Source organism: Terrapene carolina, unplaced genomic scaffold (assembly GCF_002925995.2).
Source record: "Terrapene carolina triunguis isolate 2854851 unplaced genomic scaffold, T_m_triunguis-2.0 Scaffold212, whole genome shotgun sequence".
Lineage (NCBI taxonomy): Eukaryota > Metazoa > Chordata > Testudines > Emydidae > Terrapene > Terrapene triunguis.
Window position 1 is genome coordinate 11,543,625 of NW_020664563.1, and position 17,728 is coordinate 11,561,352.

The 17,728-nt window shown below is 44.2% G+C and overlaps 1 protein-coding gene across 4 annotated transcripts in view; it reads left to right on the forward strand.

The window, feature by feature from the left end:
• Positions 1–17,728, forward strand: part of LOC113407498 (ras-specific guanine nucleotide-releasing factor RalGPS1) — a 287,535-nt gene that overhangs the window by 231,251 nt on the left and 38,556 nt on the right. For all 4 annotated transcript variants that reach the window (XM_026656083.1, XM_026656082.1, XM_026656084.1 and 1 more), the window contains 3 exons: positions 6,653–6,730; positions 8,878–8,983; positions 17,027–17,119. In XM_026656083.1, the coding sequence (XP_026511868.1) occupies positions 6,653–6,730; positions 8,878–8,983; positions 17,027–17,119 (277 nt within the window). The remainder of the gene's footprint in view (positions 1–6,652; positions 6,731–8,877; positions 8,984–17,026; positions 17,120–17,728) is intronic.

The following is a 17,728-nucleotide window of genomic DNA, read 5'->3' on the forward strand; positions in this document are numbered from 1 at the left end:
CAGCTATCGCTACCTATCCTATGTAATGTAGACTTTTATATCATGCTCATTACCATAGTATATAACACTATCCAGGTGTCATTGACCACTGTAATCCAACCCCCCAAGTATTCAAGAGTGAGATGAGGTGTTAAATAATTACAGTTGAAAATAGTAAAAATTGGAAACCTAACGTTTTCCTGTAAGCTATTAAGTTGAACCATGAATAAAGTGTACTGAGCCCACTACGTATTCACCAAACAGTCTGCTGGGTAACATGGATTATAATTCTCTCTCTCATATTCAGGGAACCCATTAATCTGGAAACTGACTGGGGTAACCATGCCCACGTCTATGCATGGAGACATGGATAGAAATTTTGGCCTAAGGACTTTGTTTATAGCCAGGAACTGTATCCCTTCCCAGTGTTCTGCCTTTGTCTTGTAGAAGCAGTTCAGATTGTATAAATTCCTTATGGAGAGAGATTTAAGTTGTGCTTTGTACCAAAGGTGAACTCTTCAATACCATCTCTTCCTATAAAATCTGTTATTTCCATGGAAGGAGCCCCTAAGCATCCAGTGGATGAGAGGCTAGAACAGTCTCTTCAGAGAAGCAGACTACCTTGGCTACCCTGCATGCAGCTATAGCATACAGCATCATTTAGAGATTCCCTGAAGTGCTCAAGTCATCTATATTGATATTTAAACAGAACAAAGTCAGAAAGAAGAGGATCTGGAACTTGCATATAACCCATTCCTATATGTGATGCAGCTTGTGATATCACAAAGTTTTCTTTCTGCTCTTCCTACTTTGCTCCACTCTTGCCAGGAAGAGTAAGGTCCTGAGATGTGGGTATCATATTGAGTGTCCATTTGATTCAAGTTCCCTTTGATGGCCAAAAATTATATGGGGAAGCCTTAGATACAGTGGTGAAAGAAGCCATGGATCTGAGTAAGCTTCCTCTGGCCCAAGGAAGAGACACATTTCTTCCTCAAGGGCAAAAAACTTAAAGATTCTAGCAAAACATCAGAACCTAATCCTTTCTTGTCTCCAAAGGAAAAGAGTACTTCTCGTGGCCCTTATCTCAAGAATCCAGAAGAAAGCAGGTTATCTCCAGTCCCTCTCCCAATAAATAATGAGAATTGGATGGATCAGACTCTCTCCCCAATTGGGGGCAAGTTGAAAAGTTTGCTGCAGGTTTGGGCTGAAACTATCCAGGACAAATGGGTTTGTGCCTGAGCATCATGGCTACTACATAGAATTTTTCATCCTGCATTCATCACCAAATTCCACATCCTTTTGACGCTTCCCTCTGTCCTGACCAAAGAGCAAGCTTTTTTGGACCCTATTTGATGTAACCTCTTTTTGAGGACATTTTCTCTTGTCCGATCCCAGGAAAGGAGCTTAGATTCTTCATGGACACTGAGAACATGTATGAGACCTTCATAAGTATGGCTTATGTCTTTCAATCACTGAGATGGTGGAGCAAAGCTAGGAACTTGATGGGGGATGCTTTGACTGAAATGCCTAAAATTAAAGGTCACTGTGGTGCCTGCCTGAACAGTTGGAAAGTTGTACAGTAGAGTTCCATTCTTGTTATGGAAAAAAAGGTCCCTTTGTGAATAAAGGAGAAGCATCAATTAGTTGGAATTGCTAGCCATTAGCAAAACCATGACTCACCAAATGCCCTTCATGACTGCTACCTCCATCCTGGTTCAGAGCCAGGGAGAGGGAACTGAAAGTCGGTGCCCTTCAGTTTATCTTCCAGAGTGAGGGGAGTCAGCAGATCAACGTATTTGCTTCAAGCAACAAAAAATTGTACTTTTTCTATCTGAGGCAGTGGGAGAGCAGGATATGGAAGATAAATTGTTCTAATTCAAGTGGACATACCATTTTATGTGCACCCATTCTTTTTCCTTTCCTGGCTTAGGTAACCAGAAAATTCAAAAGGGATGGGGCCTGAGTCCTCTTCCTTGTTTGCTTATCAAATGCTTTTTCTCCTGAAAAATGCCCTCTGTGGAGGTTACCTATTTCCAGAGACTTGATAATGCAATGATTAATAAGTTTTCAAGGCTCAGAAGTTTAAACTGGCAGTCTGGAACTTAATAGTAAGCTTTAAAAACTTGGGATCTGGATCAACTAGTCAAGATCCTCTTGTGGTCCAGAAAAGATCTGCTGTGTTTTAAAAGGTGTGTATGTTGAACACGGTCTCACTTCAGAATCAATGTCAGTCAAAACCTGTCTTAGCTACTTACTTGGTAGATTCACTAAAACTAGCCTAAGGGTGTTAGATGCCTAATTTCCTTAGGCACTTTTGGAACTTTGTTGGTATCTTACTTGTAACTGCAGTAAGAGCCCTCCACTTATCTATGAGGAAAAGTTAGTTTTTACCCTCCTATCCTTTTTGATTCACTAAATTACTCCTGGGGGAATTCTATGCCACTGCACATACACAGAATTTATGTCCCCTTCAGATTTTTTTGCTTCCCCGCAGAAAAATGACTTTCTGACAGGGAAGCAAAAGGAAGATGAGAGCGGTCATGCAACCCTCCAGCAGTATGACCCTCCGGCGGGGGTGGGACTGGGGAAGACATGGCTGGTGGCTCCTACCCTGCTCCAGGCTCAGTTGCTAGTCCCAGCTGGGCTGTGAAGGATGGGACTTCCTTTTCCCCTGCACGGCATCTGGGGCTGGGTCAGATCCACCCCCAGATTTCTCCCCCAGCTAAAGGAAACTCTGCAAACTCCCTCCCCCCGTTTCCTGCACCCATCACTCCTCAGCTGCAGGGGCAAGGATCCCTGTACAGGGAGCTCCTCCCACATCTGCCCAACTCCCATGCATCCAGACCCCCCCTCATACTCAGACTCTCTCATCAAGTCTCACCCCTCTGCACTCAGAACACCCCCCTCAATGAGCCCCACTCCCCCTACACCTGGACCACCCCAACGAGCCACCTGCACCCGGATCTCCACCCCACCAAGCCCCAACCATCTGCGCCTGGATCCCCACACCACTGAGCCCCACTCTCTCAGCATCTGCCCCCCCAGCCTTCCCCAAATCCAGCCCTCCCTGCTGAGCTCTATCCCCACCACACTCAGACGAACCCCCCACTTCCCCCTCCCCGACTGAGTCCCAACCACTTTCACCTGGACTCCCCTGCAGACTTCCATTACCATTGCACCCAGAACCCCCCAACAATCCCCTGTGCATCCGGATCCTCTGCTGAGCTGCCCGCACACAGATTGCCCCACACCTGTCCCCCCAAACTAAGCCCTTCCACACTTGGATCCTGCCTTGCTGAGCCTGCCTGCCCACACCTGGTGTACCTGGCATGGAGGGTCAGGGCCCTGGGGTGTTTCTGGGGCAGGCCCGGACCTTGCACTGTGTCATGATTGAGTTCAGCCTCACCGCTGAGTCCATGTCTGGAGGAATGGGGGGGCTGGACAGTGATCTCCCACCTCCGTGCAGCCAGTGTCCTGTGCTCCCCAGTGCCATGCTGGAGCCTCCACATTTATTTGACAAATAAAATTTGCAGAATTTTAAAATATTGTGTGCAGAATTTTTATTTTTGGTGCAGAATTTTTAATTTTTTGGCACAGAATGCCCTCAGGAGTAACTAAAACATGATCAGAATTACATCTTTCAATTAAAGCTCCTGCAGCCAGCTGGGAGCTCAACTTAGTACAGGGACAATTGATGCAACAGCCCTTTGAACTAATGGCTATGACTTTGTTGTCTTTTCTTGTCAGTTGTCATTACATTGTTGTCATTACTTCTTCAAGGAGGGCCAGTGAATTCAATGCCTTGGCATTAATAACTTTTTTTGTTTATTTTGTTTATTTTGTTTTGGGCCCCACACTACAAGAAGGATGTGGAAATATTGGAAAGAGTCCAGCGGAGGGCAACAAAAATGATTAGGGGTCTGGAGCACATGACTTATGAGGAGAGGCTGAGGGAACTGGGATTGTTTAGTCTCCAGAAGAGAAGAATGAGGGTGGATTTGATAGCTGCTTTCAACTACCTGAGGGGGGGTTCCAAAGAGGATGGAGCTCGGCTGTTCTCAGTGGTGGCAGATGACAGAACAAGGAGCAATGGTCTCAAGTTGCAGTGGGGGAGGTCTAGGTTGGATATTAGAAAACACTATACCACTAGGAGGGTGGTGAAGCACTGGAATGCTTTACCTAGGGAGGTGGTGGAATCTCCTTCCTTGGAGGTTTTTAAGGCCCGGCTTGACAAAGCCCTGGCTGGGATGATTTAGTTGGGAATTGGTCCTGCTTTGAGCAGGGGGTTGGACTAGATGACCTCCTGAGGTCCCTTCCAACACTGATATTCTATGATTCTATAATCTTGATTTTTACTCAAGGTTGTTTCTCCTTACCACTTAAATTGGTATATTTCACTCCCTTTATTTCCCCCAATACTTCCCATCCTAATGAAATAAAGTGGCATTGTCTGGATGGTCTGCCAAGATATTATTCTACTCAGGCAGAGCAAGATCAAAAGCCACAATCTTTCAATAAGTCTAAGCAGGACTTGTAAAATTGTATAGATGAGCAGATGAAACTCCCCTATTTAGTTTGAACTAATTCTATAAAATCTCTATTTCATGGATAGAGGGAAATACAGCTTCTTATGGGAAACACTGCAAAATGACAACCTAGCATCTTTTCACTCATTTATAAAACACGGTTGAATGTGTTCTTCATCTTCAGCTGCTCGCTTTGGTTGTAGTATCTTGCAGATTGCCATCCTCGCTTGATCTCTGTTTGACTTTCTCTCCCTCCCTCTTCTGAGTTCCTGACTGCTTTCTAATTCCTAATATTCCATTTCCAGACTGATGGATTACTTGTGTATGAAAATGAGACAATTTTGTCCTTACCTACAATTTGTTGTTTTATGGCAGGGAATTGGTCAGTCTGGATTTTCTCTCCCTCATAGTGATAGCTATATTTAGGTTGCCTAAGGCTTTCCATTATAAAAAGTTCTGGTGATTTTTTTTTTTTTGAGAAGCTCTACCACTCCTCTTGTTTGAAGCAGGCTTTTGAAGCTCATCAGGGAGAAAGCCTTCAGGCTAGAGAAGTGCCTTTTCTGTGTCGCTTGAAATTCTGTTCAGTTTTGGCTAAGATATAAACCAGATCTAATCACCATTTCTCCTCAATCATACTGTCAGCAAAATTTTGTCAGCGTGTTCCCTCCTCCGGGTGGTTGTACCCCAGCATGTAGATAGACCAGTGGTCTGTCATCTCAAGTGCTGGTGGGCATAGTTACCAAATATAGTTTTTATCCAGATTGATCGATTCCTTGTTATGCAAAGACAAATTAAAAGATTAGAACAAAGCTTATATCCATCATTTACATGGAAGATGGATGCAAGTCATAAATCTCTCATCTATATATGTTGTTGATGCAACAGTTGTATTTAATTTTTAAAAATTATAAGCATAAACGTTTAGCTGTCTAAATCATTAGGGTTTTTTAGAAATTAAAAAGAAAAATCTGACCTTATCAAATTTTGCAAATTCAAAGATACCTAGGTTGCTGAAGGGCAGAGATTAATTATTTAGAACACAGTTTCCTTGAGGGGGGAGAATAGGGTGGAAATCTATATTTATAGTACATCTATGCTGAGGTTTCTTATTACAGCATATGAAATTATTTGAGTTGGTAAGGGAGTGTAAACTTTATATTTTGTTTAACCTTTTTGATATTACTGTGTTTTCTTCAGTACTGCTATTAATTAATCAACATATCATCACTGACTTCAGTGGAGCTACATCAATTTACACTAGCTATGGATCTGACCCTATATAACCAGCTTTGAATCAGGCACAGAATAATATTCAGAAGATAAGTTTAGAAAATAAGTGCTGAAATTGGGTAGCAGTACTGAAAACAGCAGTAGTGAAGGGCTCAAAAATTTAAAACTTCCTATGTTACGTTTATACTCCCTTTAAACTGAATCATTGAGATATTACAGGTTTGCTGTCTCTTAGAGCTTAAATAATTTGCATTTGACCTTGGAACCATAATATATTAAGCCACAAATATCATTCACTAACAAGATTTTGCCAATAAAGGTGTATCCAAGTGAAGTATCTGGTTTTTTTTAATGTATAGCATTTTAAATAGATATTGTCTCATAGCAGAGTGTATGTGATTTTCTTTGTAAGTTGACTTCAGTGGTTGATTTGGAAATGGTGCCAATACTCAGGATTGAGTTAAGAAGTCTTTGTATTCCTCTAACTACTGTTGCTTGTGTGCCTATTTCTAAGTTTAGGGGCCTTATTGCCCTTTGCTTCTTGTCACAGAGTCTGTAGCAGTATCTATAGTCAGCATTAAAGGCAGCAGTTTGCAACCTAGTTCCTTATAGTATTTTCATTTTTATTTTGTGAGTTAAAAGAAGCTTTTCTGTTCTCAAAACCCATTAATTGAGATGACAATAAAAATACCCCAGTGTTATGAGCACTGACATCAAGAACATCTGTTCAAATAAGAAATGTAGATTTTGAAATCTACAACTGCATGTTTTTTTCTAATGAAATCATCCACTACTGCTTATTGTAGGAGTGGTAGTTATGTGGCACAAGAGACTTTATTACACTGTTCTAGCAAATTATGCTGCTTTTGTGGATAAAAGTATATGTAATATATACAATTTATAATGGAATCCAACAGGAACAGATTATACCATTCTCTCGGTCCGGTGACAAGAGTGGCACGAAATGGCTATCGAGGCCACATGAAGGCCAGCAGGTACAATAATCCCCTGCATCCAGGGGTCACAGATTTTTCCTCTGGTGTTGGTGACTGGCTTGATAATTAAGTGGGTGTCTTCTGACATTTCTGATCTTTCTAATTTTCAAGGCAAAATTACGGTAGTGACTTATCCTTAAAACAGAAATTTTCTCTTCTGTGATTTGATCTATTTCATCATACAGGCTCTGGCTCATTCTGTTCTGCCTATCCAGTTTCTAAATATTGTATCTCTACATCAAGACTTAAAGATGCTTTACTATAGGTAGCTTTTTAACAGTGTAACTCTATGTGGTGGTGGTAGAAACCATGTTGGCAACAAAACGTACTACTTGTGCTTGAGACTGTGTCCAAGGTGTTTTCTTTGTTAATAATTCTTCATTGAACTTGCCTTTAAAAAATGGCTGACTTGGTTAAATTGCAAGTCATGAATTAAAATTGGCCCTCTGTGTGGCCAGACTCATTCTAAATAGCACTATATATAAAACTGCATGCTCACTCAGCTTTTCATTCTGTCTAATTAAATTACAACTCTGTCTGCAGCAGTGTGGTACTGGAGTTGTAAAAGAGAAGGGAATAACTCTTATGTACTAATGAGTAGCAAGCGTTGCGTGTAATTGAGTTAAATTCATGTTCATATCCGTGTCTGAATTTGTCAGTATATCACTGTCAATTAGTAGGTGTAGTGAAAATGTTTGCCAGATTTCTGAGTTATTTTGCATATGCATAACTGTTGTGATGGGTTAATAGATTAATTCTGGTTTACTTCAACAGACATGTCAAAAATCTGTAGTTTCTCAGCATATTTTTAGAGAGCTGATAAATACACCAATTTAATTATGTAAACTGGTTGATATAAACTGAAATTATCCCTGTTGTGAAAATAAGAATCTTTCCTGTTTTAAAATAATTTGTAAGCCAGTCAGTTGCTCACTTTTAATAAAGTTTTGGTTTCCTTTTCACCATACCAGGCATCTGTTTTTGGCATATTCTTTTTGGGCACCATTTAGATTGATAGGGAATTAATAGCACACCAACTGCATTATAACACACACAATTTACTGCTGTGGGCCAGGTTTTCTGCTGTCTATTATTGATGTCCTTTACTGCTCTCAAATATCTTATAATTATTGTGCATGTTTTGTTGAGCTTTTGCTGTGGATTTTTTATTTTATTTTTTGTAATTTGACTGACTCAAATGATTTTAATAAAAAATCCAGTTTTTCCCACTAGGACTTAGGAAAAGATTCTAATAAAATATTGCAACAGTGATACAACATTACTTGTTCAGGGAGTAATGACAAATCTATAATTATTTACCAATTAGAATTAGTTATAGTTGAAATATAACTGTATCCTAAGCTTTGGGAAGTGCATTTTAAAATCATGCACCACCTTCTGGCCTCATAAATTTGTTATTCCTCTGCAGCATGGCGATGGGTCACTTGCAGGTTTAAACTAGAGTAAATGGTGGATTCTCTGTAACTTGAAGTCTTTAAATCATGATTTAAGAACTTAATTAACTCAGCTAGAGCTTAGGGGTCTATTACAGGAGTGGGTGGGTGAGGTTCTGTGGCCTGCAGTGTGCAGGAGTCAGACTAGATTATCATGATGGTCCCTTCTGACTGTAAAATCTGAGTCACAGGTTATGTCTACTCTACCCCTTATGTCACTCAGGGGTGTGAATAAGCCCCCCCACCCCCCCTCAGTGACATAAATTACACTGAGCTTGGAGCTGGTGTGGACAGCACTATATCGGCAGGAGAGTTTCTCCCATCAATATAGCTACTGCCCTCATTAGGAGATTAATTAAGTTGATGGGAGAATGCTATTCTGTCAGCTTAGAGTGGCTACACTAGAGCTTACAGTGGCGCAGCTATACTGATGTAGCTGTACCATTATAAGCTCTCTAATGTAGCCATAGCCTGAGTAATCATTTACTTTTGCTTGTGACTGTAAATTCCTCAAGAGCAATCCCTCATAGCCACCAAAGTCTTTTTCCATGATGAAGTCTAATAAATAAAATGTCAGCATTTCTAAATTAAAGTACAGATGTTTACATTATGTTTGGGTAATGATTGGAGTACTGCTTTGGGTAAAGGATATTTATATATTTTTCGTACTATTTTCTCACATGCTTCTTGTAGTTCTGCAGAATCTGAAGATTTGGCTGTTCATTTGTATCCAGGAGCAGTTACTATTCAAGGTGTTCTCAGGAGGAAGACTTTATTGAAGGAAGGCAAAAAGCCTACCGTAAGACTTCAAATATATGCTAAACCATTTTTCCTCTTTCTCTATTTTAAAATGATATCTTTAAAACAGAACAAAGCTACTTGGTTAAAATCTGGAAGCCTTTACTCACTTTTTACTCAGTCCTTACTGAAACAGAACTCTTGCTAAAATCAGTAGGAATTATGATCAAGTAGGAACTGACTAAAAAGTGAGTAAAGACTTCAGTATTTGGTACCTTATATATTTGTCACTTACAAAGGCTCCTGCTCCTAGATTTGATTTTTTTGGAATTCATGTGATTTGTCTAAATCAAGGAATTACTGTTATGGAAGTTGATCTTCTTTGTTCCTTCAAAAGTATTCCATTAATCCTAAATTAACATTTTTCCACTTGCATAAATGGTATAACTTATAAATACATTTAACTTACCATAGTATAACTTACTATCTATCCATATCCACTGCTAAAAGAAAAAAAATCAAAATACCTTTAGAGGGCAAGAGCCTGGCAACTATTGATATTAAATAGAAATATTATTAAAATATTAGTGTTGATATATCTATAGACACAAGAGAATTCACATTTACAGCCTGTACAGTTTTATTGCCTCTTCCTTGCATACACAGTCTATAACTTCATACATTGTTGAGACACCTCTACAATGCCTGAATTAAATAAAACTGGATATATTAAGGAGGAAATGGCATCCTTCTCTGAACTTCTTTGCTTTAAACTATAATGGTAACACACCGTTAATGATATTTATGTGTGTAATAATTATATTTATAACTGCCAGACACCCCCAAGCCAAAGCACTTGGAATACTGCACGATAAGGTACAATACAGGGAACCCATGCTTCAGTTGAATCCATGTGGATGGACTCTTGTGTCTGTGCCATTGATTCAACTGCCAGCCTGTGCAGATACAATTGCAACATCTAGGACCTTAATTTTTCTTGATTTAGCAAATAAGTATTTCTCCAGAAGTAACGTATCTATTAGATTATTGTAGATTTACACCACAAAATTCCTTGGATTTTATTTACATTTTTAGACCTACATATTTTTCTCCTTAATCCAAGTAGGTTTTTCAAACTTCGTCTCCCAAAAAATGTTCTTTGCTGGAAGGTGTCTTTATATTTCCTTTTAGTAACTAGAATGTCAATTTTGCGGCCATTCATATCCAACTGGAGTATGGAAGTGCTAACCATTTGTTTCCCTTTCCCTCCCATCCGAAGAGTGAACAGACTAAGCAACCTGGAGTACAAAATGTCATTATTCCCACTCATTTATTGCTAGATCTTTGATGATGTAAATTGGCATAGTTCCATTGACTGAGGGAGCTATCCCAATGTATACCAGCTGAGAATCTATCCCTTATAGATTATTTCTGTATTTTGACATATTTGACATATTTTGTCTATAAATGTGATTCTTGGATATCACAAGCACAAATATCATATCTATTTCTATACTTCTCATTTATTTGCAAGCCCAGTCTATCATAAATGTCCTTGTTCTAATATATTAATTTATGCATGTGTTCAACTAATTAAAAGTATTGCAAATGATATTGTAATGTAAATACTTTAACTTTATTTGCTCTGAGTTTATTCATTTTATATATTAAAAATACCAAAATATCCTTGTTTGCTAAATCTATTGATATTAACGAGTGTGTGCAGAGCATCATAATGAGTCTTTTAAAACTGCTGGGATTTGTCAACAAATAATAGTGTATTCTGCATAAATATTTCATATATTACAATATTTTAGTACATAGTAAATTTAGAGAAATAAGATAATTGACCATTTAAGAGTCATTATGTATTAATTATTGAAATATAGTATGAGTGTATGCAAATTAAAGAGTAAATGTTTGCAGCACTTTTTTTTAATCATCTTGATGTATAGTTCCACAAGAAGAAGAAAAGCATCTCTGTGCTTTAATAATTAGACATTTATGATGCCTGGCATCAAGGTGTTATAATGCTGATATCATACAGTAAATAACATTGCTTTTTGTTAATATTGCTTCTATCAGCAGCTGGTCTGGAAATTTCTTTTTATTTAAACATGGTAATTTCAACTGACAATTTGCTAACAAAGAGCAGCACATCAAAAATAATCAGTGTAGCTTTTTATAAGCCATCACAAATGCCTATTATTGTAACTCAGTTGGCTTGCTGTCTGTGGTTAGAAGCAATGTTATAGTTCCCACTACACTAGTTGATAGAGATGGTCACGTTGTGATAGACTTTGAATCCATTGAGAGGAAGACAATTATACCACTATATAAGCATCACCTGATTAATGGTGACTTTGGAACAGAAAGCATGTTCTTCGAGTGCTTGCTCATGTCAGTTCCATTCTAGGTGTGTGCGCGCGCGCCCACGTGCACAGTTGGAGATTTTTGCCTTAGCGGTATCTATAGGGTCAGCTGTGGAGTGCCACACTCATGTGTCGGTATATAAGGTATCGCCAGCCCTATGTCCTCTCAGTTGCTTCTTACCGCCCATGATGGTTGGTCGGTGCGACTTTTTCTCCTTGCCTAGCAAGTTGGTTAGCAGTTCTCTCCTTCCTTCAAACTTTTAGTGTCTTGTAAATAGTTTGTTTACAGTAGTTAGTTAATAAGTAGTAGTAAAGTAGTGTAGTTAGTAAGTTAGAGTCCCGGTGGGGACTTTGCCCCAGGCGGGGTATGCCCCGGTTTCCGGGTTTTAAGCCCTGTTCTGCCTGTACAGGCCTATGCCTGTTAGTGACTCCCACATCAGCTGCCTAAAGTGCTTGGGGGAATCACATGTGAAGGACAAATGTCGCGTCTGTAAGAACTTTAGTCCGAGAACACAAAAGGAGCATGACATCCGTTTGAGGGCCCTCCTCGTGGAGGCTGCTCTCCATCCGGCGTTGGAGCCCTCCCAGCACTTCGGCCTTGTGCGTAGTGCACCCCCAACACTGGGCTTTGCCCAGCAATGCTCCCCTTTGCCAGTGCCCAAGAAGAAATTGAAAAAATGCGACTCCCCAGCACCAAGCAATAAAGGCCAACGGGTAAAGGATCCAGTTTGGGCTGCCTGCCCACCCCGGAGCTACATGGGTGTGCCTCCCTGATCAGACCCCTAGCCCTCTTTCCCCCCGCCCCCTCCAAGGGATCCACCACCGACTCTCAAGAGTGGTAGGGGACCCTAACTCATGGCAGGGCTGTTGTCTTCCCAGGCCCTACCAGAGTCCAGAGAGCAAAGGACTCTTCCAGTGCCACTGGCACTGCGCACAATGCTGGACCCAGCAAAGGCTCCCTATGAGGGCAAGCCAGCCGTAAACCGCCCACCCACCCACACACCCCAGAGGGCAAGCGAACACGCTGGTTCCTGAAGCTGAGGCAGCACTCTCCGTCTCCACAGTCCAGGTTGCCGGTTAGATGTCCTAGGTTGCTGGCACCACACTCGTGGTCTCCGCCTACTTGACACGGATCGTCCAGAGGGAGATGTTGGTCATAGTATGGCCGGCACTGGTTGTCTTCCCACCAGTAGTCTCCACGGCATAGATCCCCATCACCTAGACCACGGGAATGATCTCCGATGCGGTACCAGTCTCCTCACTCCCGACACCAATCTGCCTACGGTGATGGTTAGCCGTCAAACTCAGGCGTTGACAGCCCCACCATGATCACTGAAGGGCTCTGAAAGGGAGTTGAGCCCCACACTGAGGGAGCACCAGCACGAGTGGGCACCTGAGGCTGTGTCAACCTCCGCGATGCCTTCCTGGCAGCAGGACCAGTGGCTGGCACAGTGGCCCTACTGGAATGCATGGCGCATGCTGGTTATGCCAATGCCCTTTTCACACCACTCATCGGTTGCCACTTTGGAAAAGCAACTGGTGGCACCGGGCTCAGTGCGTGAAGCAGAATCGGATGCCAGGGGGAGGAGCGAATGCCCACTCCTAAAGTCTCTTCCCCCATGGGGGATGATGTCCTACACCCTCCCCGTCTCCAGATGAGGGTGTTGCGGGGCTCTCTCCTGCCAGCCCACTGGACAATTTTAAGGCGCCACCAGGCCCTGCTTCGAAGGATGGCCATGAACTCGGGCCTGGAGGTGGAGGAGATGGTGGAGCATTTGGACACCTTATTTACTATGCTCTTGGCATCAACCCCCTGACATGTCGTGCTACCGGTGCACGATGGGGTCTTAAAAATAACTAAAGCCCTCTGGCAAACCCCGTTTTCCATCCCGCCCACTTCCAAGAGGGTTGAAAAGAAGTATTTCATCCCACCTAAAGTGTTCGAATACCTGTATACCCACCCACCTTTGGGGTCACTGATTGTCTCTGTGGCCAATGAGAAAGACAGACGGGCAACCCAGTTCTACTCCCAAAAATAAAGAAGCCAAGAGGCTGGAACTTTTTGAAAGAAAAATGTATTCAACGGCCAGCGTCAGTTCAGGGTAGCAGACCACCAGGTTCTTTTGGGGAGATATAACTTAAACTTTTGGGATTCCCTCCATAAATTCGAGGATTCCCTGCCCCAGGACTTGGCCCAAGAATTCAGGGCCCTAATTGAGGCAGTGTAACAGGGCGACGACTCAGCCCTGCAGCACCTCCGGTCGGTCGTCCTAGGAATTAGCTCTTCGACTCTGGAGTGCCCTCTGCAGGCCGGTGTCCTGCTTCCCGCTGGGTCCCAAGTCCCTCTTGGACCCTGGTGCCCCTTTCAGACTGGGGTGCTGCCCCCTGCAGTACCCCGCAGTCTCACTGGGTCTCCCCTCCCCAAGGAGTCCCCACCCCCTATCCCCACCTCGCCTCAGTCGTAGGCTACTGCCAGTCACCAACTAGCCTCCTCTCCCTGGGGCAGACTGCAGTATAAGCCACTGATCACAGGCAAGGAGGGGTTTGGACCTGCTGTCTTAGCCTAGCCTTGGTTCTGTCCCGTACAACCCCAGTACCTATTTGGCCTTATACTAGGCCGCAGCCTGGGGGTTTCCAGGCCGGAGCTCCCCAGCTCCCTGGACCTTCCCCCAGCCCTGCTCCAGCTCAGGTACCTTATCTAGCTCCCTCTACAGCCAGAGAGAGACTGTGTCTGCTCCTGGCTTCACTGGCCTTTATAGGGCCAGCTGGACCCTGATTGGGGCGAGGCCCCCAGCTGAGGCTGCTTCCCCCAATCAGCCCAGCTTTTCCCCTGCCCTAGCCCTCTCCCAGGGCTGGTTTTAACCCCTCTGGGCAGGAGTGGGGTGACCATCCCGCTACAGGCAAGTACAGCAGTGGCTAGATGCTCCCTCCAAATGGCCTGGGACGCGGCTGATTCGGCTGCCAGGGTGGTCGCATCGGCAGTGGTCATGAGGCACAGTTCCTGGCTTCAGACCGCGGGCCTGTCCCAGGAGATGCAGTCCTCCATGCAGGACCTCCTGTTTGATGGGAATGGACTCTTTGCAGAACAAATGGATGCGAGGCTGCATGGACTGAAAGACACTCGGACAACCCTCTGCTTGCTGGGTCTTCGTACACCGCAGTCGGTGAGGAAGCAGTTCCAGCCGCCCCCGCCTCCAAGGTCTTGGCAGCCTCGTCAGGGATCTGCAAGGAGAAGGGACAGAGACATGAGTTTTTGTCGTCGCTGCCTTTCCTCTTCCTGTCACCTGCGCAGCCCAGCCTGGCGAAACATCGTGGGGAGCCAGAAGTGCTCATTTTGAGGGTGCGCTCAAGAGCAACACCCCAGTCCTCTTCTTGGATCTGCCTCATTCTTTCCTTAACTACCTATGTCCCTACTGTTCGGCCTGGTCACAGGTGACTTGGGAGCGCTGGGTGCTTGAAATTATATCCCTGGGCTACACTCTACAATTCTTAGCCGCCCCTTTCCCACCCCCCTTCCCTGTCCCTCTTCAGGGACCCTTCTCATGAGCAACTCCTCGTTCAAGAGGTTGAGAACCTCCTGCAGATGGGAACAGTGGAAGAGGTCCCTCGGGAAATGAGAGGAAAAAGGTTCTACTCCCGTTATTTCCTAATCCCGAAAGCAAAAGGGGGCCTAAGACCCATTCTGGACCTGCGGCACTTCAACAAGTCTCTCAAGAAGGTGAAGTTTCGCATGGTCTCCCTAGCCTCCGTCATCCCCTCCCTGAATCCAGGAGACTGGTACGTTGCCCTTGACTTGAAGAATGCTTATTTTCATATCTCCATCTTCTAAGGGTACAGACGATTCCTCTGCTTTATGGTGGGCTGGCACCATTTCCAATTCACAGCACTGCCATTTCGTCTCTCCTCGGCCCCGCAAGTGTTCACAAAATGCATGGCACCAGTGGCCGCTTACCTGAGGCGTCAAGGTCTATCTGTATCTCGACGATTGGCTCATCAAGGGCACATCTCGGGAACAGGTGCAAAGGAGCCTCGATCTGGTACATTCCATCTGCCACGACCTGGGCCTCCTGATAAGCAAAAAGAAATCAACCCTAAGACCTGTACAACGGATAGAGTTCACAGGGGCGGTCCTCAACTCTATGCGAGCCAGAGCTTTCCTTCCAGACACCCATTTCCAAGCCATGTTGGACTTAATTTCTCATGTAAAGGACCCACCCGCTCACCGCCGCTTGCACCTGCCTGCGGTTGTTAGGCCACATGGCAGCGTGTATGTACGTGGTCCATCATGCCCAGCTCCATCTCCAGCCATTGCAAGCATGGTTGGCATTGGTCTACATCCCCAACAGACACGATCTAGACCAGTGGTCACCAACTGGTCAATCGCGATCGACTGGTCGATCCTAGAGGATCTCCCAGTTGATCGCGATCTCCAGCGGGGCTGCTACTAAGACAAGCTCCCTGCCTGCCACGGCCCCACGCCGCTTCCAGAAGTGGCCAGTGCGGCCCTAGGGTCGCGGAGGGCAGGAGTCTCCCTTCACGCGCTGCTCTTGCCTGCAAGCACTGCCCCCACAGCTTCCACTGCGGTGCTCGCAGAGAGGGGCAATGCATGGAACCACGTGCTGCCGCCCCCTACCCGCCCCCACACACACATGCATAACCATGAACTCCAAGCCCACTTTCAGGAATACTGCTTGTGAGTTACATAGAATGGAATCGACATGAGCAAGCACTCGAAGAAAAAATGGTTACCTACCTTTCTTCGAGATGTGTTGCTCTTGTCCATTCCATTACCTGACCTCCTGCCCCTCTGTTTGAGTGGTTGGCAAGAAGGAACTGAGAGGGCTTAGGGCCAGTGGTTCCTAATATACCGACGCATGAGCTCGGCACTCCAGAGGGCACCAATGCCGACCCTACGGATACCGCTAAGGCAAAAATCTCTGACGACTGCGCACATACACCTTGAATGGAATGGACATGAGCAACACATCTCAAAGAACAGCAGTTACAAAAAGTCGGTAACTATTTTTTCTACCCTGCTCAATGGAGGATGAGTGCTGAAATGACAGCAGCTAAAATGGGTCTTAATAGTTGTTGTTACAAATATTTTGTGATAAATCAGTAATTTCCAAACAAGTCAATGTTCTAATTCTTGATGCTGCCCCTTGATGGCAAATATATCATTAAAAAGAAAAGGTATTTCTGTACCCAAAGTCAGTGCAGTATTGAATAAAAAGTCTTGGTAAAGTAGAGGAAATAAGGGGGGAGGGATAGCTCAGTGGTTTGAGCATTGGCCTGCTAAACCCAGGGTTGTGAGTTCTATCCTTGAGGGGGCCACCTAGGGGTCTGGAGCAAAATCAGTACTTGGTCCTGCTAGTGAAGACAGGGGTCTGGACTTGATGATCTTTCAAGGTCCCTTCCAGTTCTAGGAGATAGGATATCTCCATTAATTATTATTATTAGAAGTATTACCTTGTTTGATACCTGGATCATTAAGGTTTGATCAAGACCTCTGTGCACTACTTTCTTGATTCATACTGTGTTCCTGGGCATGTATTCTTAATCTAACTAGAAATAGCATCAGTGAAAAGGCAGCTCTTTTTGGCTGGGCTAGGTCCTGGGCAGTTGCTGCCCTAGGGAAATTTATGGGATGATGAGGTAAACATACATGCATTTTTAACAAGACAGCATAAAATATTTTGTTTCATTAATCTGTTCTCTCTCTTTCTCTGTAGGTAGCATCTTGGACAAAATACTGGGCAGCACTGTGTGGAACCCAGCTTTTTTACTATGCTGCAAAGTCTCTGAAGGCTACAGAGAGAAAACATGTATGTATTATAGTGCATCTCCCGACACTGCCAGCCAAAATTTAACAGTAAATGCACTTTCCTGATACTCACACCAACAGAATAATCCAGAACCTGCAAGTGAGCACTATCCTGTCCTTCAGTCAGTCTGTGTCATCTCTATGGATACAACTTAATAGAAGTAGGCACTGTAATAGGCTATACAGGGAACATCTACTTTGCATGTGTCATTTGGGCTCAGTGAAATTGTGTATTAAACACATTAGAGAAGACCTGGAAAGAAAGCAATGCTAATGGTCGTCTTGCGTTGTCACCTATAGACCATACCTTCCTACAATATCTGATTAGAACAGGGGTGGGCAAACTTTTTGGGCCGAGGGCCACATCTGGGTGGGGAAATTGTATGCAGGGCCGGGGCAGGGGGTTGGGGTGCGGGAGGGAGTGCGGGGTGTGGGAGGGGGTGCGGTGTGCAGGAAGGGGCTTAGGGCAAGGCATTGGGGCAGAGGAGGAGTGTGGGGTGTATGAGGGGGCTGAGGGCAGGGGATTGGGGTGCAGGAGGGGTGCGGGGTGCAGCAGGGGGCTCAGGGCAGGGGGTTGGGGTGCAAGAGGGGTGCAAGGTGCAGGCAGGGG